Source organism: Scyliorhinus torazame, chromosome 17 (genome assembly GCF_047496885.1).
Source record: "Scyliorhinus torazame isolate Kashiwa2021f chromosome 17, sScyTor2.1, whole genome shotgun sequence".
NCBI lineage: Eukaryota > Metazoa > Chordata > Chondrichthyes > Carcharhiniformes > Scyliorhinidae > Scyliorhinus > Scyliorhinus torazame.
Genome location: NC_092723.1, coordinates 181,505,825 through 181,529,170, shown reverse-complemented (window position 1 = coordinate 181,529,170; position 23,346 = coordinate 181,505,825). Strand labels below are relative to the sequence as shown.

At 50.7% G+C, this 23,346-nt stretch overlaps 1 protein-coding gene across 3 annotated transcripts in view; it reads right to left on the bottom strand.

Annotated features, from left to right (window-relative positions):
* The window catches only part of cfap70 (cilia and flagella associated protein 70), a 136,935-nt gene that overhangs the window by 41,473 nt on the left and 72,116 nt on the right, over nucleotides 1–23,346 (bottom strand). For all 3 annotated transcript variants that reach the window (XM_072481772.1, XM_072481774.1, XM_072481773.1), the window contains exon 16: nucleotides 6,043–6,174. In XM_072481772.1, the coding sequence (XP_072337873.1) occupies nucleotides 6,043–6,174 (132 nt within the window). The remainder of the gene's footprint in view (nucleotides 1–6,042; nucleotides 6,175–23,346) is intronic.

Here is a 23,346-nt window from a genome sequence, read left to right as displayed (position 1 = left end):
TCCCGGATGCCCTCTACTCCATCCGGTCACTGCTTTGTACCACAACCAACCAGACACCTCACGAACGTCTCCTTGTCTTCCCCAGGAAGTCCTTCTCTGGGACCTCGCTCCCGACCTGGCTGGCAGCTCCCGGACCCATCCTGCTCCGAAAACACGTGCTGGCGCACAAGTAGGACCCGTTGGTCGAGAGGGTCCATCTTCTCCACGCTAACCCCCAGTACGCCTACGTGGCGTGGCGTACCCCGATGGCCGAAAAGATACGGTCTCCCTACGAGACCTGGCACCCGCCGAAGCCCCACGCACACCCCAGCCACCAGTCCCACCCTCCACTCCACCAGGGCACCTTACAGGAGGATCGGTCCTTCCACCAGCCCCGTCTAGGCCCCCCCACCCACCGATGCACCCCGCAGGTGCTCCCTTTCCAGGTCAACCATTTTCCCCACCAGCGCCGTCGAGGGGTGTCAAAGCTGCCACAGAGACCGAGGCCACGCTCCCGGAGTCACAGACGCCCGAGCCTCCACCTGAAATACCACTGAAGCTCCCACGATCACAGAGGACAACCAGGGCCCCCGATCGACTGATTGCTTCATTTTAAATTGTAAATTTAAATCATAAATTGTAAATAGTTAATAGAATTGTAAATAGTTACAAAACGTTGTACGGAGGTATTACGGTACCCCCATAACTAATTCTACCACGTTGCCATGTTTGTAGTACCAGGCCACCACCCCCGCCGGACTCTTTTTAACAGGGGGTGAATGTGGTAGTCTGTGTAGAGGTATTATGGTACCTGGTAATGCTGGAACACCATTGGTAGATATTGTATGCTTCCTATTGGTCAGGCTGAATGGTAGCTCCGCCCTGCTAGGTGGGGTATAAGAGCCTCTGCCACCCCAGCAGCCTTCATTCTGTACCTGAGCTGCTGGGGGAAACATCTAGCTTATTAAAGCATTCAGTTGGACTACAACCTCACTTTAGTGGTTACTGATCGTGCATCAGGGTGTAAAAGAGGGGGTGGTGGCACAATATTGATCAGGGACTGAATTACTGCAGTGAGGAGGGATGATACCATAACAGGCTCCTCAACTGAGGCCATATGGCTGGAACATGAAAACAAAAAGGGGCAATCACATTTCTGGGAATGTACAATATGCCTCCAAACAGTCATGGAGAAGAACAAGTTTGTTGGCAAATCTCAGAGAAGTGTAAAAATAATAGGGTAAGAACACTAGAGGATTTCAACTTTCCCAATATTAATGTGGACTGGCAAAGTGTGAAAGGTTTAGAAAGGGGGGAATTCTTATAGTGCATGCAGCAAAGCTTTTTGAGTCTGCAAAAAGTTCTAAGGGACAGAATTCATCTCCAATTGGAGGCAAGGATTAATCAGCATGGCTTTTTCAAGGGGAGATCGTGTCTAACAAATTTGATTGACTTATTGAGGCAGTGACTAGGAATATAGATGAGGGTAATGTTGTTGATGTAGTCTGCATGGACTTCAGTAAGGCTTTTAACAAGGTCCCGCATGGGAGACTGATTAAGAATGTAAGAGCCCACGTATCCAGGGCAATCTGGCAAATTGGATCCAAAATTGGCTTATTGGCAGGAGGCAGAGGGCAATGGTCGAAGGTTGTTTTTATGATTGGAAGCCTGTGTCCAATGGTGTAGTGCTGGGATCGGTGCTGGGACCCTTGCTGCTTGTACTGTACATTAATGACCGAGATGTGAACGTGGGAGGTATGATCAGCAAGTCTGCAGAATACATGGAAATTGGCGGTGTGGTAAATAGCGAGGATGATATAGATGGGTTGGGCAGATGGGCAGAACAGTGACAGATGAAATTTAACCCTGAAAAGTGTGAAGTGATGCACTTTTGGGAGGACTAACAAGACAACCAAATATATAATGAAAAGTAGGATGCGAGGAAGCACAGAGGGACCTTGGTGTGCATGTCCAAATATCCCTGAAGGCAGCAGGACAGGTCGTTAAGATGGTTAAGAAGGCATATGGGATGCTTACCTTTATTAGCCAAGGCATTGAATACAAGAGCTGGGAGGTGATGATGGGGCTGTATAAAACACTGTTAGGCCACAGCTGGAGTACTGTGTGCAGTTCTAGTCACCACACTACAGGAAGGATGTGATTTTACTATAAAGGGTGCAAAGGAGATTCACCAGGATGTTGCCTGGGCTGGAGCATTTCAGCTACAAAGGAAGGTTGGTTAGGCTGGGGTTGTTGTCCTCAGAGCAAAAAAGACTGAGGGGGGGGACCTAATTGAGGTGTACAAAATTATGAGGGATGTGATAGATAGTGAGAAACCTTTCCCCTTAGTAGAGGGATCAATAGCCAGTGGGAATAGATTTAAGGTAAGGAGCAGGTGATTTAGTGGGGATTTGGGGAAAAATGTTTTTAACGAAGGTGGTGGGAATCTGGAACTCAGTGCCTGGAAGGGTGGGAGAGGCAGGAATTCTCACAACATTGAAGAAGCATTTAGATGGGGACTTGAAACGCCACAGCATACAAGGCTATGAACCAAGTGCTGGAAAATGGGATTAGAAGAGATAGATACTTGATGGCCGGCACAGACACGGTGGGCCAAAGGACCCCTTTCGATAAAATTCGATGACATTTTAAAAAGCTTACTTTAGTAGCCATATAGGAATGTATTTCGGCAGGCGCATGTGCATGAAGGATAGTTGTGACTGCCGAAAAAGAATGATAATTTTAGACAGCGGAATAGATTCTGACAAGAATGAAGTCCCTATGGTTGCACATATTCAACAATCTGTTCAATGAGCCAAGGGTCATAAAATGACCAACCCTGTATCCAGCTCAGTGATCCAAGGGTCACAATTCAAAATTTGATGAAATGAAATGAAAATCGCTTATTGTCACAAGTAGGCTTCAAGTGAAGTTACTGTGAAAAGCCCCTAGTCGCCACATTCCGGCGCCTGTTCAGGGAGGCTGGTACGGGAAGTAAACCCACGCTGCTGGCCTGCCTTGGTCTGCTTTCAAAGCCAGTGATTTAGCCCTGTGCTAAACCAGCCCCATGTAAGTAATCTGTCGATTGTGACCATAATAAGGCAATAAAATGATCACAAAGGGGGAAACATTTTCTTGTTGTCTGTCACTTTGGTAAGACAGGAGACAACATCCAAACGTCCCCAGTGTGAAGTTGTTGTCAAGTGCTAATTACAACTTGTATTAGAATTGGTCGAATTAGGGTTGCATGGGATTTTGATAGAAAATATGTTAAACTGACATCCAATTAGAACCAAAACTTAAGATAGACAACATAATACAATAAAAAATGATGAGTGACTTTAAAATTCCATTGGTATTGTCGCAGGAGGTGATAATGTGAAGGTTCTGTTATGCAATCAATTAAATACTGTGGGGGGGCTGCAATCCCAGCTTGTGTTATTATTAGGCAGTCAGGTCCTAGAATGGAACCCGGCTCGACAGATCCTAACTTTTATTTTCTGTTTAGAGATGTGGATAGACAGAGTGTCACAGGACTGCCAATTGACTTTTAACAAAGAATAAAACATTAGCTATTATATACTGCTCCCTCACCTCAGCTGTACCTTTACAGATATACACAGATTTGTAAGGCTAACACAAGTTATAAAATATATCTTATGTTCTCAGTAAGTAGACAGTTCATGGAAACCAACGGGCTGTGTTGTGGTCAGACACACCACACTCTGGAAACCAAGTGACAGATGCCACCTGAAACAACTTGTGTGGATCTCTCACCAAATGCTCCCCGATTCTTGTCACACTGTGAGCCAATTCATCTCACTGGAACTTTGACTTTACGCAAAGGTTTCTAAATTTCACTCTCAAAGAACACTCTTGGAAACTTCTCCCCAACACCAAGGATCCACATCCAGGATTTCAAACTCCCCTTTCAGTATTCCTCAGCCCCGGATCTCCACGTGCAATCTAGCTTCCACACAATCTGTACAATCATTTGCACCTCCTTCGCTTCCCTTGGGCTTTCCTTTACCACCCTAACAAACCCCACTGTCTTCTCCTGTTTTACCACATCAGCCTTCCCAGTGCTTTTCTTCAACCACCAACACTGTGACTTTACATGGCCTAGTTTATTACAGTGAAAACATCTGAATCTTTTCATTTCTTTTCCACCCTCCTGGATTTCTTTTTTAATCTGAGGTACACTGTCTTTATTGTCTCCCATTAGATCACCTTTACCTTTACCACTCGAGTATTTCTCATGTCCCCAGTTTCTATCCCTCACCGGCTGAAACTGATGTCGGAAACCAATCTTTGATTTATGAACTAATTCATAATCATCTGCCATTTCCGCTGCTAATATCGCAGTTTTAACCCTCTGTTCTTCCACATGAGTTCTCACTACATCAGGAATTGAATTTTTAAACTCCTCCAAAAGTATAATTTCTCTGAGAGCTTCATATGTTTGGTCTATTTTCAACGCCCTTATCCACCTATCAAAATTACTCTGTTTGAGCCTTTCAAACTCCATGTATGTTTGACCAAATTCTTTCCTTAAATTTCTAAACCTTTGTCTGTAAGCTTCAGGCACTAGTTCAAATGCACCTAAGATGGATTTCTTCACCTCCTCATACGTCCCAGAGACCTCCTCCGGTAGTGATGCAAACACTTCACTAGTCCTACCTACCAGCTTTGTTTGAATCAGTAATACCCACATGTCCTGTGGCCATTGCATTTGTTTAGCTACCTTCTCAAATGAAATTAAAAAGGCTTCTACCTCCTTCTCGTCAAACCTTGGCAATGCTTGGACATATTTAACTAGATCCCCACCACGTCTTCGATTATGACGCTCTGTCTCATTATCCTCATCCATCTCCTCCAACTGTACGTGTCCCTTTGCGTCTGCCAATTTTAACTGATTTTCATGTTTCAGAGCCAGTTTCCGAAGTTCAAACTCTCTTTTTCCCTTTCCTCTCTATCTCTTTCTTTGTTTATTTCTTCTCTCTCCTTTTCTTTTTCCTCTCTATCTCTTTCTCTTTCTTTTCCCGCTCTCTCTCTTTTGTATTCAAGCCGCTTTAATTCTTTCTCATGTTCCATTTGTTTAATTTGCAACTGAATTTTTGCCATTTCCCATGAGTCAAACTCTATCTCAGGCAACTTTAAATGCTTAACCACTGCCATAATTACCTCACCTTTTCGCATTTTGTCAGGTAATGTTAACTGCAATGTTTTTGCCAGACCCAACAGTCTGCTTTTCGTCTCTGTCCGTAACGTACTGCGTGTGACAGTCTCCACCCCCAAAAACTTCTGAGCCTCTGAAAGAGCCATTGTCCACAACACACTCCCCACTTAAACTAAAATACCACACCGGAAAAGCAACAATCCTTCACTGTCTTTAAGTTCACAAAAGCCAATCCAATAGATAGACTTTTATCCTCCTCGAGCCCCCAATTGTTATGGGCGAGGCGTTTTCAGAACCCCAAAATGTATCATGGAGTTCAACCAACCTCCCCCTTTAATGTATTTTTTGCTTTTCCTAGCACACGACTTGTTCCCTAGGTGTGGGATTACAATTATGGACACGTGGGCTTTTAAACGCAAAACAATGTTTATTCCATGAACTCAACTTAACATCTTAAATAAACATTGGATCTCTTAACACCCCTTCCTTCAAAGATAACTCTGAAAATATCACAACAGTAAATAATTCCTCAAAGTGTTCCTTTAAACTTCCTAGAGACTCAACACCTTTAAACAAAATCACATCAGGTTAAAGGCTTCACTATTATGAGTTTAAATCACCCAAATGATCCAGAGACAGTCTTTCATGGCAGAGATCACAGCAAATCCAGCTCACTGCAAAACACAGACACTCCCCAAGCCCTTTTCCTTCAAACTGAAACTTCAAAATGGCTGCCCTGAGCTTAGCTCCACCCACTCTCTGACATCACTGTTTTCTTAAAGGTACATTGATTAAACATCCATGTCTTAAAGGTACTCTCACATGACTAAAGGTAAAATAAAATTAGGAGGTACAAAGGTTTTCCCACTTCACCTGTTCCTTACCTTGTGTAGGCAACAGTGCATCTGATCCACCAGGAAAATATACAATTCATTGAGGAATATCTGAAGCTGTTCTTTATTCTCAAAGGCCACTGTCTGCAAGTACTTCTCTCGCACAATTTTCACAATTGCATGCTAGATTAGGAAATTAAAAGTTAGGATTTTACAAGACATTATTCTCTGTAAAACATTTAATCAATACGCAGGCTAGGATTTTGCAGTCATAATGACACGTTCACCCTCATTACCACCGTGAAACTGACAGCTACTAATGATGTCCACACAGGCACAATAAACACGGAAAGCCAGAGGTGGCTGTCAATTATTCCCTGCTCCTCTACAAGTGATGCTTTTGAAATTCCCACAATTAAAAATCTTTATTAATTGGTTGAATTAAAATGATTTTTCACTTTTTAAATGCTCTTTGTATAAAACTCCCCAAAATGTGATATTGAATTTGGTGTGACTGAGATCATAACCCAAATACAACATCACATTTTGGGGAGTTTTATTTAAAGAGCATTTAAAAAGTGAAAAATCATCAGGACGAAGCACCATTTCTTTGCCACTGATGGCAAAATGACAAAATAGATCTCATTTTCACTGTCAAACTTTAAAAGATTTGGGAAAGTTGAATGAGTTGAGTTGTTCGGATGTTCTATTTCATTGATGTGTCTTCAAGAGGCACCTTTGAATGCTCTGAGATAGGTCCATTCACTGAGCAGATTCACCCGTCTTATAAAAGCAAGCAGGGTGAGAAATCCAAAAATAGATTTTATTTTAGTTGTAACCCAAATCCCAATGTGTCAAATCAGGGATTCAAACTTAGCTCCCGACAGCATTCACTCCTCTTGCATCCAGTTACACTATGCCCAACTTAATGCGGCGAAGAATAAAATGGTCAGCTCTTAATTTTGGGGGGAGGGAATTCTAGGATTTTGACTCGGGACCAGTGAAATAACCCCTTTGCGAGGCGGTAAGAGATTGCAGATTTGGAAGGTGCTGTTGAAGGAGCCTTTGCGTGCTGCTGCAGTGTATCTTGTGGATGGTACACCCTGCTGCACTGCACTGGTGGTGGAGGAAATAAATATTTAAGGTAGCAGATGGGGTGCCAATCAAGCAGGCTGATTTTTCTTGGATGGTGTTAAGCTTCATGATTGCTGTTTTACTTGTATTCATCCAGGTAAGTGGAGAGTCTGCCATCAGGTACCTGACCTGTACCTTGAAAATGGTATATAGGTTCTGGGGTGTCAGGAGGGGAGTTACTCACTGCAGAATTACTAGTCCCTGATCTGCTCTGGCAGAAACATATATATGGAGGATCCGATTAAGTTTCTAGTCAAGGAAATCTCCCAAATGTTGAAGCTCATAAAATTGGGTACAAAGGACTGAGCCCACAAAATGCCCAAGATACCTCAATGTGGGATTTGAGCATAAATCGGGGGGGAGGGAAGCTGTGATATAGATTCTTTAGGGCCTTGGCTTTAATGTAAATGAGGCAGCCACCATATAATGTGTCTCATGCGCCTGAACAACAATCAATGAGGTCACATTTAATGAAGGGTGCAAGAAGACACGGTGTGTTAGCACTGCTGCCTCACAGCGCCTAACACTGTGTGGTAGTCACCACTGTTGTATTATATTGTATATACTGCACTGTATACGAGGGTATTACGGTAAGGCCCCTGTACTACAGGTACAGGTCTCTGCCTGCTGGCTCCACCCAGTAGGCGGAGTATAAATGTGTGTGCTCTCCGAACTGCAGCCATTTTGGCAGCAGCTGTAGGAGGCCACACATCTCTGCGTAATAAAGCCTCGATTACTCTCTACTCTCGTCTTGTCGTAATTGATAGTGCATCAATTTATTACACAGAGATTTTACAAAGGTGGATCTCCGCATCAAGCCAGTTCGCCTGCAGCTGCATCCTCAAGCAGACAACGCCAAAAAGGACTTTGCACATTGGCTAGCTTGCTTTGAAGGACACATCGGATCTGCGACAGACCCAATCCCAGAAGCACAGAAGCTCCAGATTCTGTACACGCGGCTGAGCTCCGATGTCTTTCCCCTCATCCAGGATGCGCCTATCTACGCAGAGGCCATGGCGCTACTGAAGGAGAACTACGCTCAGCAGACCAACAAGATCTATGCAGTCACCTCCTGTCCACGCGGCACCAACTTCCCGGTGAGTCTGTGGAAGATTTCTGGCGTGCACTGCTCGGGGACCCGATCAGCGACCGCCCCCCGCCAACCACACGCCTGTGCCGCGCAGCAGCCAACCAACCCCGGGGGACCCAAATGCTATTGCTGCGGACAGACAAAACGCCCCCCGCACGCTGCCCGGCACGGAGCGCGCTCTGCAAGGCCTGCGGCAAGAGAGGACATTTCGCTGCAGTGTGCCAGGCCCGCTCAATCGCCGCTATTGTCCCTGCACCCCCCGTGTGCGGACAGTGAGCGCCGCCATCCCCCTCGCCTCAGACCACGTGCGGCCTGTGGACGCCGCCATCTTGTTCCCCTCACAGCACGTGCGGCCCATGGGCGCCGCCATCATGCTTGCCTCACAACCAATGGGCGGAGCCATCTTGCCTGCCTCAGGACACGTGCGGCCCGTGGGTGCCGCCATCTTCCCCACCTCAGGACCCCTGTCCGTCGGGCACCTCATTGGGCCGCTCATCGCCTGCAACCGCTGACGACCAGCCGCGTCTCACCTCCGTCACGATCGACCAGTCCCGACCGCACAACCTCGCGACCGCGTCGACAAAGGTGAAGGTCGACGAGCATGAGATATACTGCCTTGTGGACTCCGGGAGCACTGAGAGCTTCATCCACCCCAATACGGTAAGGCGCTGCTCCCTCGCGGTACACCCCATTAACCAAAGAATCTCCCTGGCCTCCGGATCCCACTCCGTGGCGATCCGGGGGTACTGCATCCTCACCATCCAGAGCGTAGAGTTCAGCGGCTTCCGGCTCTACGTCCTCCCCAACCTCCGCACTGACTTGCTACTCGGCCTGGACTTCCAGTGCAACCTCCAGAGCCTATCCCGGAAATTTGGCGAGCCCCTACCTCCCCTTATTGTATGCGGCCTCACGACCCTTAAGGTCGACCCACCTTCTCTGTTTGCAAACCTCACTCCGGATTGCAAACCTGTCGCCACCAGGAGGAGACGGTACAGCGCCCGGGTCAGGACCTTCATCAGGTCTGAGGTCCAGCGGCTGCTGCGGGAAGGTATCATTATGGCTAGCAACAGCCCCTGGAGAGCCCAAGTGGTAGTGGTGAAAACGGGGGAGAAAAACAGGATGGTCGTTGACTACAGTCAGACCATCAATCGGTAAGGGGCAGCATGGTAGTATAGTGGTTAGCACAATTGCTTCACCGCTCCAGGGTCCCAGGTTCGATTCCCGGCTTGGGTCACTGTCTGTGCGGAGTCTGCACATCCTCCCAGTGTGTGCGTGGGTTTCCTCCGGGTGCTCCGGTTTCCTCCCACAGTCCAAAGATGTGCAGATTAGGTGGATTGGCCATGCTAAATTGCCCTTAGTGTCCAAAATTGCCCTTAGTGTTGGGTGGGATTGCTGGGTTATGGGGATAGGGTGGAGGTGTGGATCTGGGTAGGGTGCTCTTTCCAAGAGCCGGTGCAGACTCGATGGGCCGAATGGCCTCCTTCTGCACTGTAAATTCTATGATTCTATGATTCTATGGTACATGCAGCTCGACGCATACCCCCTCCCACACATATCTAATATGGTCAATCAGATTGCACAGTACCGGGACTTCTCGACAGTGGACCTGAAATCTGCCGACCACCAACTCCCCATTCGCAAGGCAGACCGTCCGTACACCGCGTTTGAAGCGGACGGCCGCCATTACCATTTCCTTAGGGTTCCCTTCGGCGTCATTAACGGGGTCTCGGTCTTCCAACGGGAGATGGACCAAATGGTTGACCGGTACGGACCGCGGGCCACCCTCCCGTACCTGGATAACGTCACCATCTGCGGCCACGACCAGCAGGACCACGATGCTAACCTTTCCAAATTTCTCCACACCGCCAAACTCCTCAACCTAACCTACAACAAGGAGAAGTGTGTGTTCAGCATGAACCGATTAGCCATCCTCGGCTATGTGGTTCAGAACGGAGTCCTAGGGCCCGACCCCGATCGCATGCGCCCCCTCATGGATCTCCCCATTCCCCACTGCCCCAAGGCCCTCAAACGATGCCTGGGGTTCTTTTCGTACTACGCCCAGTGGGTCCCTAACTATGCGGACAAGGCCTGCCCACTCATCCACTCCGGTTTCCCACTGACAGCCGAGGCTCACCAGGCCTTCAACCATATTAAGGCCGACATCGCCAAGGCCGCAATGCACGCGGTCGACGAGACGATCCCCTTCCAAGACGAGAGCGATGCATCAGACGTCGCTCTGGCCGCCACTCTCAACCAGGCAGGCAGGCCCGTGGCATTCTTTTCCCGCACCCACCATGCCTCCGAAATTCGGCACTCCTCCGTCGAAAAGGAGGCCCAAACTATCGTTGAAGCTGTGCGGCACTGGAGGCATTACCTGGTCAGCAGGAGATTCACTCTCCTCACAGACCAACGGTCGGTTGCCTTCATGTTTAACACATGGCGGGGTAAGATCAAAAATGATAAGATCTTGCGGTGGAGGATCGAGCTCCCCACCTTTAATTCCGAGATTTTGTATCGCCCTGGTAAGCTCAACAAGCCCCCCGATGCCCTGTCCCAAGATACATGTGCCAGCGCACAAATGGACTGACTCCAGACCCTGCACAACGATCTCGGCCACCCAGGGGTCACCCGCTTTTATCACTTCATTAAGGCCCGCAATCTGCCCTACTCCATCGAGGAAGTCAGGGCTGTCACCAGAGACTGCCAGGTCTGCGCGGAGTGTAAACCGCATTTCTACCGGCCAGACCATGCGTGCCTGGTGAAGGCATTCTGCCCCTTTGAACGCCTCAGCGTGGACTTCAAAGGGGCCCTCCCCTCCACTGACCGCAACACGTATTTTCTCAATGTGGTCGACGAATATTCCAGATTCCCCTTCGCCATCCCATGCCCCGATATGACGTCTGCCACCGTCATCAAAGCCCTCAACACCATCTTCGCTCTGTTCGGTTTTCCCACCTACATCCACAGCGACCGGGGATGCTCATTTATGAGCGATGAGCTGCGCCAGTACCTGCTCAACAGGGGCATTGCCTCGAGCAGGACGACCAGCTACAACCCCTGGGGAAACGGGCAGGTGGAGCGGGAGAATGGGACGGTCTGGAAGGCCGTCCAGCTGGCCCTACAGTCCAGAAATCTCCTGGCCTCCCGCTGGCAGGAGGTCCTCCCCAACGCACTTCGCTCCATTCGGTCGCTCCGCCCCGACGCACTTCGCTCCATTCGGTCCCTCCTGTGCACGGTGACTAACGAAACCCCCCATGAACGTCTCTTTGCCTTCCCCAGGAAGTCCACCTCCGGGGTTTCGCTCCCAAAGCGGCTGGCAGCTCCAGGACCCGTTCTCCTCCGCAAGCACGTGCGGCTCCACAAGGTGGAACCGGTTGGTTGAAAGGGTACAGCTACTCCATGCAAACCCGCAGTACGCCTACGTAGCGTACCCCGACGGCCGCCAAGCCACAGTCTCCCTCAGGGACCTGGCACCAGCTGGGTTTCCACACACACCCCCCTCTGCCCCAGCGCCACCCTCCCTTCCCCCAGCACACCCCAACACAGCCCCCGTTCCAGGACAATCCATCCTACCCTTGGTCCCACCCGGGGATAAAGAGGATGTCGACACGTTCCCGGAATCACCGACGACCGTGCCAACGCCTGACTCGCCACCAGCACTGCGGTGCTCTCAACGACGGATCAAGGCGCCCGACCGTCTAAATTTGTAACCTTCTCTGAAATTTTAATGACAACCTATGTAAATAGTTTTCCTCAACCCCCGCTGGACGCATTTTAACAGGGGGTGAATGTGGTAGTCACCACTGTTGCATTATATTGTATATACTGCACTGCATACAAGGGTATTACGGTAAGGCCCCTGTACGGGGGTAGATCCCTGCCTGCTGGCTCCGCCCAGTAGGTGGAGTATAAATGTGTGTGCTCTCCGAACTGCAGCCATTTCGGCAGCAGCTGTAGGAGGCCACACATCTCTGTGTAATAAAGCCTTGATTACTCTCTACTCTCGTCTCGTCGTAATTGATAGTGCATCACAGTGCTGCCTCACAGCGCCTAACATTGCTGCCTCACAGCGCCTAACATTGCTGCCTCACAGCGCCTAACATTGCTGCCTCACAGCGCCTAACACTGCTGCCTCACAGTGCCTAACACTGCTGCCTCACAGCGCCTAACACTGCTGCCTCACAGTGCCTAACACTGCTGCCTCACAGTGCATAATACTGCTGCCTCACAGTGCATAATACTGCTGCCTCACAGTGCCTAACACTGCTGTCTCACAGTGCCTAACACTGCTGTCTCACAGTGACTAACACTGCTGCCTCACAGTGCCTGACACTGTTGCCTCACAGTGCCTAACACTGTTGCCTCACAGTGCCTAACACTGCTGCTTCACAGTGGCTAACACTGTGTGGTGGTATGCATTAGGGGTATTGCGGTACCCTGTGATGCCGAGAGGCGATTAGTGGTTAGACGCCAGGTCCCGATTGGATCAGCCGCCTACTGTCTCCACCCAGTAAGGCGAAGTATAAGAGCCCGGGTTCTCCCAGCAGCCGCATTCTGTAAATGTGCTGCTGGGGAAGTCTGCATAATAAAGCCATCGATTGACTCCTTCTCATCTCGTCTTGTGAGTGATTGATTGTGCTACACAGTGCTGCCTCACAGTGCGTAACACTGCTGCCTCACAGTGCCTAACACTGCTGCCTCACAGTGCCTAACACTGCTGCCTCACAGTGCCTAACACTGCTGCCTCACAGTGCCTAACACTGCTGCCTCACAGTGCCTAACACTGCTGCCTCACAGTGCCTAACACTGCTGCCTCACAGTGCCTAACACTGCTGCCTCACAGTGCCTAACACTGCTGCCTCACAGCGCCTAACACTGCTGCCTCACAGCGCCTAACACTGCTGCCTCACAGCGCCTAACACTGCTGCCTCACAGCGCCTAACACTGCTGCCTCACAGCGCCTAACACTGCTGCTTCACAGTGCCTAACACTGCTGCCTCACAGTGCCTAACACTGCTGCCTCACAGTGCCTAACACTGCTGCCTCACAGTGCCTAACACTGCTGCCTCACAGCGCCTAACACTGCTGCCTCACAGCACCTAACACTGCTGCCTCACAGCGCCTAACACTGCTGCCTCACAGCACCAGAGACCCAAGTTTTATTCCGGCCTGGGTTGACTGTGTGGAGTTTGCACATTCATCACGTGTGTGCGTGAGTTTCCTCCGGGTACTCTGGTTTCCTCTCACAGTCCAAAGATGTGTAGGTTAGGTAGATTGGCCAGACTTATTTGCCCCTTAGTATCGAAAGAAGTGTAGGTTAGGCAAGGTTACGGGATTATGGGATAGGGCGGGGGAGTGGGTCTAGGTCGGGTGCTCTTTCGGAGGGTCAGTGCTGACCTGATGGGCCGAATGGCCTCTTCTGCACTGTAGAGATTCTATGAAGACATGGCAGGAGTAGGAACAGGCATACCTGAAAACATGAGGTGTCAATCTGGTGAAGCTACATGTCACTACCTGCATGCCAAACTGTGGAAGGAACATGTAATAGACAGAGGCAAGCAACCCCACAATCAACAGATCAAATCTAAGCTCTGCAGTCCTGCCAAATTCAGTTGTGAATGTTGTTGGACAATTAAATAACACACGGGAGGAAAATGCTCCACAAATATCCCCATCCTCAATGTGCGAATGCTCCACACATCAGTGCAAAAGTCAAGGCTGAAGCAATTTCTGCAACCAACTTCAGCCAGATGTGCCAAATGAATGATCCATCGTTACACTGGTTGGAGTCATACCTGGCACAAAGGAAGATGGTTGTGGTTGTTGACTTTGAGTCCTTGTGGAGATTGTAAAAGTTAAAGGTACAGCATGTTCCAATGATGTTACATTAGTTCCTGCATGGTAACAAGGGTGGGACCCTATGGGAGTGTGTTGATAGGGTCAGCAAAGAGCAATTCACGGATTAATGAATATTAGTCAGTCAATTTTCGGAGCAGGTAAAGAAGAAGGTGACTAACTCAATGCAGCTAAAGCCTTGGGAGGCATTTGGTATTCTGGGCAGCTGTGGCTCAGGCAAAGCCCCAGTAGCCATTTGCTTGTTCCGTGCTGCCAAGAGAGGTCAGCTTAGAAGAAACTTTGGGAGCCATTGATAGTTCGGCGCACCCAAGAAGTATCACAAATAAGACAAGGACACAGGCGCAAGTTCCAGTTAAGAGACATTAAAGAAGTTAAAAGACTGTCTCCATATTGTGGAGCGGTAGTGACCTTTGGAGAGAATTCCAAGACAGGATCTTCAAACGTGGAGATTGGAAACCTTTGTGGCAAAGTTGCAGGATGATTGATTACCGTCTGGGCGGGTTCTTGAGAAATAAAAGGCCTCTACCTTGGTTGCATCTGATACCTACTCTATATTGTGGTATATTTCACCAGTTTGTCTGTTAACTCACATGTACCCATGTTAATACTGAACATTAGAATCGAAGATGTGTATTGTAGATTGTTTTACTTTTCTTAACCTTGTAAAGTGAAGTTTATTGTGTTTGTTCAAATTCTGTAGAAACCTGTGGCTTTATCCCAAAAGCGGGTGTCTTTAAACTCAACCTTAGCTACTTTAAACAAAAGGTTACTGGCCCCTAACCGAACCTCTGCCCGTGCACCAGCGCAGCACCCGTGCAAAGTTGATAGACCACTGTAGCACATGGCGCCTCGCGTTAAATCCTTCTAAAACCATATCCAGTGTGTTCCACGTCCACAATGCTGTGCCAAAAATAGAATAATTATTCCACCATCTCCTTCAACGAGAAGAGATAATTGGCTATGACATATTTTTATTTTTATTTTTTAAATATGTTTATTCAAATTTTCCAACAACACTTTTAACAAACCCCCCCCCCCCAATAACAAAAAGAAAGAAACACAAACGCAACAGTCAAAAATTATACAAAACTTATACATTGGGTTTCCCCATATACAGTAACCCCCCCATATGACATTCAAAGGTACCTGTAGGGAAGCCCCCCCTCCCCCCCCACCCACCCGAATTCACCCCCCCCCCCGAATGAGACCCCCCCCCTCCCCCCCACCCTTGGGTTGCTGCTGCTGCTGACCTCCTCCTAACGCTCCGCGAGATAGTCTAGGAACGGTTGCCACCGCCTGAAGAACCCCTGCACAGACCCTCGTAAGGCAAACTTTATCCTCTCCAGCTTAGTGAACCCAGCCTTGTCATTTATCCAGGCTTCCACACTGGGGGGCTTCGCGTCCTTCCATAATAGCAAGATCCTCTGCCGGGCTACCAGGGACGCAAAGGCCAGGGTACCGGCCTCTTTCGCCTCCTGCACTCCCGGCTCGTCTGTTACCCCAAATAGTGCCAACCCCCAACTCGGCTTGACCTGGACTTTCACCACCTTGGACATAGTCCTCGCGAAACCCCTCCGAAACCCATCCAGTGCCGGGCACGACCAGAACATGTGGACGTGATTCGCCGGGCTTCCCGAGCACCTCCCACATCTATCCTCCACCCCAAAGAACCTACTCGCCCCTGTCATATGCGCTCTGTGAGTAACCTTGAATTGTATTAGGCTAAGCCTGGCGCAAGAGGAGGAAGAATTAACCCTACTCAGGGCATCAGCCACCAGACCTTCATCTATCTCCTCCCCAAGCTCCTCCTCCCACTTGCCCTTTAACTCCTCAACTGAGGCCTCCTCCTCTTCTTTCAGCTCCTGGTAGATCGCCGAGACCCTGCCTTCTCCAACCCAAACACCCGAAATCACCCTGTCCTGAGTCCCCTGTGCCGGGAGCAGCGGGAATTCCCTCACCTGCCGCCTCACAAACGCCCTCACTTGCATATACCTGAAAGCATTTCCCGGGGGTAACCCAAACTTCTCCTCCAGTGCCCCTCGGCTCGCAAACGTCCCATCTATAAACAGATCCCCCATTCTTCTAATCCCTGCCCGATGCCAGCTCCGAAACACCCCATCCATCCTTCCCGGGACTAACCGATGGTTCTCCCGAATCGGGGACCAAATCGAGGCTCCCACCTCGCCCCTGTGTCGTCTCCACTGCCCCCAGATCTTCAACGTCGCCGCCACCACCGGACTCGTGGTGTACCTTGTTGGCGAGAGCGGCAGCGGTGCCGTCGCCAGCGCCCTCAGGCTCGTGCCCACACAGGACGCCATCTCCAACCTCTTCCATGCCACTCCCTCTCCCTCCATTACCCACTTTCGAATCATCGCCACATTGGCAGCCCAATAATACCCGCACAAAGTCGGCAGAACCAGCCCTCCCTGTCCTTACTACGCTCCAGAAACACCCTCTTTACCCTCGGGGTCTTATTTGCCCACACGAAACCCATGATGCTCCTACCTACCCGTTTGAAAAAGGCCTTGGGAATCATAATGGGAAGGCACTGGAACACAAAGAGAAACCTCGGGAGGACCATCCTTTTAACCGACTGCACCCTGCCCGCTAGTGAGAGTGGCAGCACATCCCATCTTTTGAAATCCTCCTCCATCTGCTCCACCAACCGCATCAAATTAAGCTTGTGCAGGGCCCCCCAACTCCCAGCCACCTGCATCCCTAAGTACCGAAAGCTCCTTTCCGCCCTCTTCAACGGCAGGTCGTCTATCCCCTTTCCCTGGTCCCCTGGATGCACCACAAAGAGCTCACTTTTCCTTACATTGAGCTTACACCCCGAGAAGTCCCCAAACTCCCTTAGGATCCGCATGACCTCCGCCATCCCCTCCACTGGATCTGCCACATACAGCAACAGGTCGTCCGCATACAGCGACACCCGATGTTCCTCTCCACTTCGGACCAGTCCCCTCCATTTCCTGGACTCCCTTAGTGCCATGGCCAGAGGCTCAATTGCCAATGCAAACAACAAGGGGGACAGGGGCACCCCTGCCTCGTCCCTCGGTATAGTCAAAAGTACTCCGACCTCCGCCGATTCGTAGCCACACTCGCCACCGGGGCTCTATATAGCAACCTTACCCAGCTGATGAACCCCTCCCCGAACCCAAACCTCCGCAGCACTTCCCAAAGATACTCCCACTCCACCCGGTCGAAGGCCTTCTCCGCGTCCATAGCTGCCACTACCTCCGCTTCTCCTTCCACCGAGGGCATCATAATCACATTGAGGCGCCTCCGCACATTAGTGTTTAGCTGCCTGCCGTTTACAAATCCCGTCTATCCTCAACTCCACCTATCTCCCTCGCTGCCTCCCTCTTACGAAGCTGGTGTGCCAGCATCCGACTCGCCTTCTCCCCATACTCATACGTCGCCCCCTGTGCTTTCCTCCACTGTGCCTCTGCTTTCCCTGTGGTCAACAGGTCGAACTCCGTCTGGAGGTTCCGCCGCTTCCTGAGTAGTCCCTCCTCGGGGGCCTCTACATATCTCCTGTCCACCCTTAAGATCTCCCCCACCAACCTCTCCCTCTCCCTGCCCTCTCTCTTCTCCCTGTGGGTCCTGATGGAGATTAACTCTTCCCTGACCACCGCCTTCAGCGCCTCCCAGACTACCCCCACCTGCACCTCCCCGTTGTCATTGGCCTCCAAATATCTTTCAATGCACCTCCGCACCCGCCCGCACACCTCCTCATCCGCCAATAATCCCACATCTAGACGCCACTGCGGGCGCTGGTCCCTCTCCTCTCCTAACTCCAGCTCCACCCAGTGCGGGGCGTGGTCTGAGATGGCTATGGCCGAATACTCCGTTCCCTCCACTTTCTGGATTAGCGCCCTACTCAAAATAAAAAAATCTATCCGGGAGTAGGCTCTATGGACGTGGGAAAAGAATGAAAATTCCTTGGCCTGGGTCCTGACAAACCTCCATAAATCCCCTAAGCACCTTGGCCGCAGCCGGCCTGGACATAGAGCGATCCAGTACTGGGTCCAGCACCGTGTTGAAATCCCCCCCCCCCCATTATCAAGCTTCCTACCTCCAGGTCCGGAATCCGACCGAGCATGCGTTTCATAAATCCGGCATCATCCCAGTTCGGGGCATATACGTTTACCAGTACCACCCGCACCCCTGCAACCTACTGCTCACCATCACATATCGACCTCCATTATCCACTACAATATTCATTGCCTCAAACGACACCCGCTTCCCCACCAGTATTGCAATCCCTCTGTTCTTCGCATCCAGCCCTGAATGGAATACCTGTCCTACCCATCCCTTTCTCAGCCTAACCTGATCTGCCACCTTCAGATGTGTCTCCTGGAGCATAACCACGTCTGCCTTCAGTCCCTTTAAGTGCGCGAACACCCGGGCCCTCTTGACCGGCCGTTCAGGCCCCTCACATTCCAAGTTATCAGACGGATTGGGGGGCTGGTCACCCCCCCCCCCCCCCCCCCCACCCTCCCCCCCACCAACTAGCCATCTCCTTTTCTAGGCCAGCCACGTGCCCGCGCCTCCTGCACCCTCCTGTCCCCCAGACGGCGGACCCCCGCCCCGGCCACCTCTCCTACTTCCAGCTCCCCTTTGGCCAATGCTGAAGCAACCCCATACCCCCCCCCCTCTCCCCCTCCCCCCGCTAGATCCACATCTAGCCCTTTTGCTCCCCCCATAACACTCCCGTAAGTCAGTTGACTCCTGCTGACCCCGGCATCTCCCGCCATTCCATCGACCCCCCCCCCCCCCAGTGTGAGAATCCCTCCTCGGACTCCCTGGCAGTCAGTGTGCACTCCTCTCCAGCACCGCCCATCCCCCCCCGGCCCCCACCCCCGTCCTTCCCTAGCGCGGGAAAAAGCCCGCACTTTCCTGAGCCAGCCCCACCCCCTCTGGCGCCGTTCCTTTTGCGACCTTACCCCAATTCCCCATCCCCGGGCCTCCACTCCCCCTCGTCCTTCATTGGGGTCTGCCCCTCCAACACCGACGCCCACACTCTCCCACAGTCTCCCCATCAAATCCCTTCACCCATCCTCATCCAGCACCCAAACCAAAGGAACATTCCCTAAACGTAATAAACACCATATACACAGTAAACATCCCTCCACAACATCCCTCAATTTGAGTCCAACTTTTCAGTCCGTATAAAGCTGCATGCCTCATCAGGCGTTTCGAAATAGTGGTGCCGATCCTGGAACGTGACCCACAATCGCGCTGGCTGCAGCAAACCGAACTTCACGCCCTTTCGATGGAGCACCGCCCTAGCCCGGTTGAAACCAGCTCTCTTCTTAGCCACCTCTGCACTCCAGTCCTGGTAAATTCGGATCTCCGTGTTCTCCCACCTGCTGCTCCGCTCTTTCTTGGCCCATCTCAGGACACACTCTCTGTCCATAAAGCGGTGAAACCTCACCACTACAGCCCTTGGCGGCTCATTGGCCTTGGGTCTCCTTGCTAGGACCCGATGAGCCCCATCTAGCTCCAGAGGCCTCGGGAAGGCTCCCGTGCCCATCAGCGAGTTGAGCATCGTGCTCACATATGCCCCAGCATCGGGCCCCTCCACTCCTTCAGGGAGACCCAGAATCCGAAGATTCTCCTCCACCTTCACCGCCAGGCCCAAGATCTCGTCCTCGTTCTCCGAGGCTTTTTTTTTTTTATTAAATATTTTATTGAAAATTTTTGGTCAACCAACACAGTACATTGTGCATCCTTTACACAATCTTATAACAACACAAATAACAATGACCTATTTTATAAACAAAAAATGAATAAATAATAAATAACAAAAATGAAAACTAGCCCTAATTGGCAACTGCCTTGTCACAAGTAACACTCTCCAAAAATATAATTTAACAGTCCAATATATAATTATCTGTAGCAACGACCTATACATATTATACAGTATATATTAACAACCCTGAGAGTCCTTCTGGTTCCTCCCCCCCCCCCTCCTGGGCTGCTGCTGCTGCCTTCTTTTTCCCATTCCGTCTATCTTTCTGCGAGGTATTCGACGAACGGTTGCCACCGCCTGGTGAACCCTTGAGCCGACCCCCTTAGGACGAACTTAATCCGCTCTAGCTTTATAAACCCGGACTCCTACTACTTTTGAAAGCACCTTTGTCACCCCCATCCAAAACCCCTGTAGTGCCGGGCATGACCAAAACATATGGGTATGATTCGCTGGGCTTCTCGAGCACCTCGCACACCTATCCTCCACCCCAAAAAATTTACTGAGCCGTGCTCCAGTCATATGTGCCCTGTGTAATACCTTAAACTGAATCAGGCTTAGCCTGGCACACGAGGACGACGAGTTTACCCTGCTTAGGGCATCTGCCCACAGCCCCTCCTCGATCTCCTCCCCCAGCTCTTCTTCCCATTTCCCTTTTAGTTCATCTACCATAGTATCCCCTTCGTCCCTCATTTCCCTATATATATCTGACACCTTACCATCCCCCACCCATGTCTTTGAGATCACTCTGTCCTGCACCTCTTGTGTCGGGAGCTGCGGGAATTCCCTCACCTGTTGCCTCGCAAAAGCCCTCAGTTGCATATACCTGAATGCATTCCCTTGGGGCAACCCATATTTCTTGGTCAGCGCTCCCAGACTCGCGAACTTCCCATCCACAAACAGATCTTTCAGTTGCGTTATTCCTGCTCTTTGCCACATTCCATATCCCCCATCCATTCCCCCCGGGGCAAACCTATGGTTGTTTCTTATCGGGGACCCCCCGAAGGCTCCAGTCTTTCCCCTATGCCGTCTCCACTGTCCCCAAATCTTCAGTGTAGCCACCACCACCGGGCTTGTGGTGTAGTTCCTCGGTGAGAACGGCAATGGGGCTGTCACCATAGCCTGTAGGCTAGTCCCCCTACAGGACGCCCTCTCTAATCTCTTCCACGCCGCTCCCTCCTCCTCTCCCATCCACTTACTCACCATTGAAATATTAGCGGCCCAATAATACTCACTTAGGCTCGGTAGTGCCAGCCCCCCCCTATCCCTGCTACGCTGTAAGAATCCCTTCCTCACTCTCGGGGTCTTCCCGGCCCACACAAAACCCATGATGCTCTTTTCAATCCTTTTTAAAAAAGCCTTCGTGATCACCACCGGGAGGCACTGAAACACAAAGAGGAATCTCGGGAGGACCACCATCTTAACCGCCTGCACCCTCCCTGCCATTGACAGGGATACCATATCCCATCTCTTGAAATCCTCCTCCATCTGTTCCACCAACCGCGTTAAATTTAACCTATGCAATGTGCCCCAATTCTTAGCTATCTGGATCCCCAGGTAACGAAAGTCCCTTGTTACCTTCCTCAACGGTAGGTCCTCTATTTCTCTACTCTGCTCCCCTGGATGCACCACAAACAACTCACTTTTCCCCATGTTCAATTTATACCCTGAAAAATCCCCAAACTCCCCAAGTATCCACATTATTTCTGGCATCCCCTCCGCCGGGTCCGCCACGTATAGTAGCAAATCGTCCGCATACAAAGATACCCGGTGCTCTTCTCCTCCCCTAAGTACTCCCCTCCACTTCTTGGAACCCCTCAACGCTATCGCCAGGGGCTCAATCGCCAGTGCAAACAATAATGGGGACAGAGGGCATCCCTGCCTTGTCCCTCTATGGAGCCGAAAATATGCAGATCCCTGTCCATTCGTGACCACGCTCGCCACTGGGGCCCTATACAACAGCTGCACCCATCTAACATACCCCTCTCCAAAACCAAATCTCCTCAACACCTCCCACAAATAATCCCACTCCACTCTATCAAATGCTTTCTCGGCATCCATCGCCACTACTATCTCCGTTTCTTTCTCCGAGGCTTTTTGCCGCACCACCCGGATCGCCGCCCCTTGGGCCTTCTGGGTCTCCACTAGCTTCTCAATCGCCGCCTTCATTGGCGCCAGCATTTCCGTTTTCAGCTCCTCAAAGCAGCGTTTAAGAAACCCTGCTGCTCCTGCGACCATGCTGCTTGGTCTCCACCCGCCGCCATCTTGTTTTTTCTCCCTCTCACTTTCCGCTGCGCCAAGATCACTTTTTTCACCGCTCCACTCCTGGTCCAATCCATATAATGTCGGGGAGACCTTGCTGTCACCTTCCCACACTGGAAGCCATCGAACAATTACCGTTGGGGCCCCTCTAGAGAGCCCAAAAGTCCGTTCCCGGCGGGAGCTGCCGAACGTGCGACCTACCTCGGCATAACCGCAACCGGAAGTCGGCTATGACATATTTTAAGGAATAGCATGACGAGAGGCTGTGGCTGAAGAACAAAAATACTTAGGGTGGAATTTTATGGTCCTTTCACGGCCTGCTGTTGCACACCTTCCACCTCATTGTCCTCACCCGCCGCCCGGACACGCCTTGGCGTGCCTTGTCGCCGTCCAGCGGTGGAGGTCCCCACTGGAGGTCCTTCTACGGAGGTGTCCTCCCCGTAAAACATGGGGAATTTCGGTGGAGGATGTTGCACGTGGCAGTGCCGTCCAACCGTAGATTAAATCATTTCACGGCTTTGCCAGAGACCTCCCATTTTTGCGGCCTGGTGGAGACCGTGGAGCATGTATATGTTGTCTGTCCTAGGCTGCACTCCCTTTTTGCTTTCCTGACAGCTTTGTTGTTGAGGTTTTCTTTGCACTTCAGCTCCGTGCTCCTGATCTATGGACATCCGGTGTGGAGGGGGGCGGGGAAGGTGGAGGACCTCCTCGTGAACTTGCTCCTGGGCCTGGCCAAACTTGCCATTTATAGGTCCAGACAGCGGGCGACCGAGGGGGGCATCCGGCCTGACTGTCTGCCCATCTTCCGTTGCCTCGTTCGCGGCTGGGGGCCCCTGGAGCGGGAGCATGCGGTGTCCACGGGCACACTCGAGGCCTTCCGTGCTCGGTGGGCACCGCAGGAGTTGGACTGCCTTATCGACCCCAATTCGTGCACTTTGATTTGATGGGTTTTGTTAACTTTTCGTTTCCCTTCTCGTTCTGTTTGGGCTGTGCTCTGCTTGTTGTTTTGGAGCACCGCCCTTCTTTTATCCATAAGTTACTTTGTGTTCTTTTTGCTTAGTTTTTAAAAAAATATATATTTATTAAAGTTTTTTAACACACTTTTTCTCCCTTACAAACAATAGCCCCCCCCCTCGTAACAAAAAAAAACGAGAAATCGCGCAGAGCAAGATATATACATGACAAAATGATATATTTACACAGCTTTGTACACTGGCCCTCACCCGTACGTGCCAGTTTCCCCAACCCTTCATGTTAT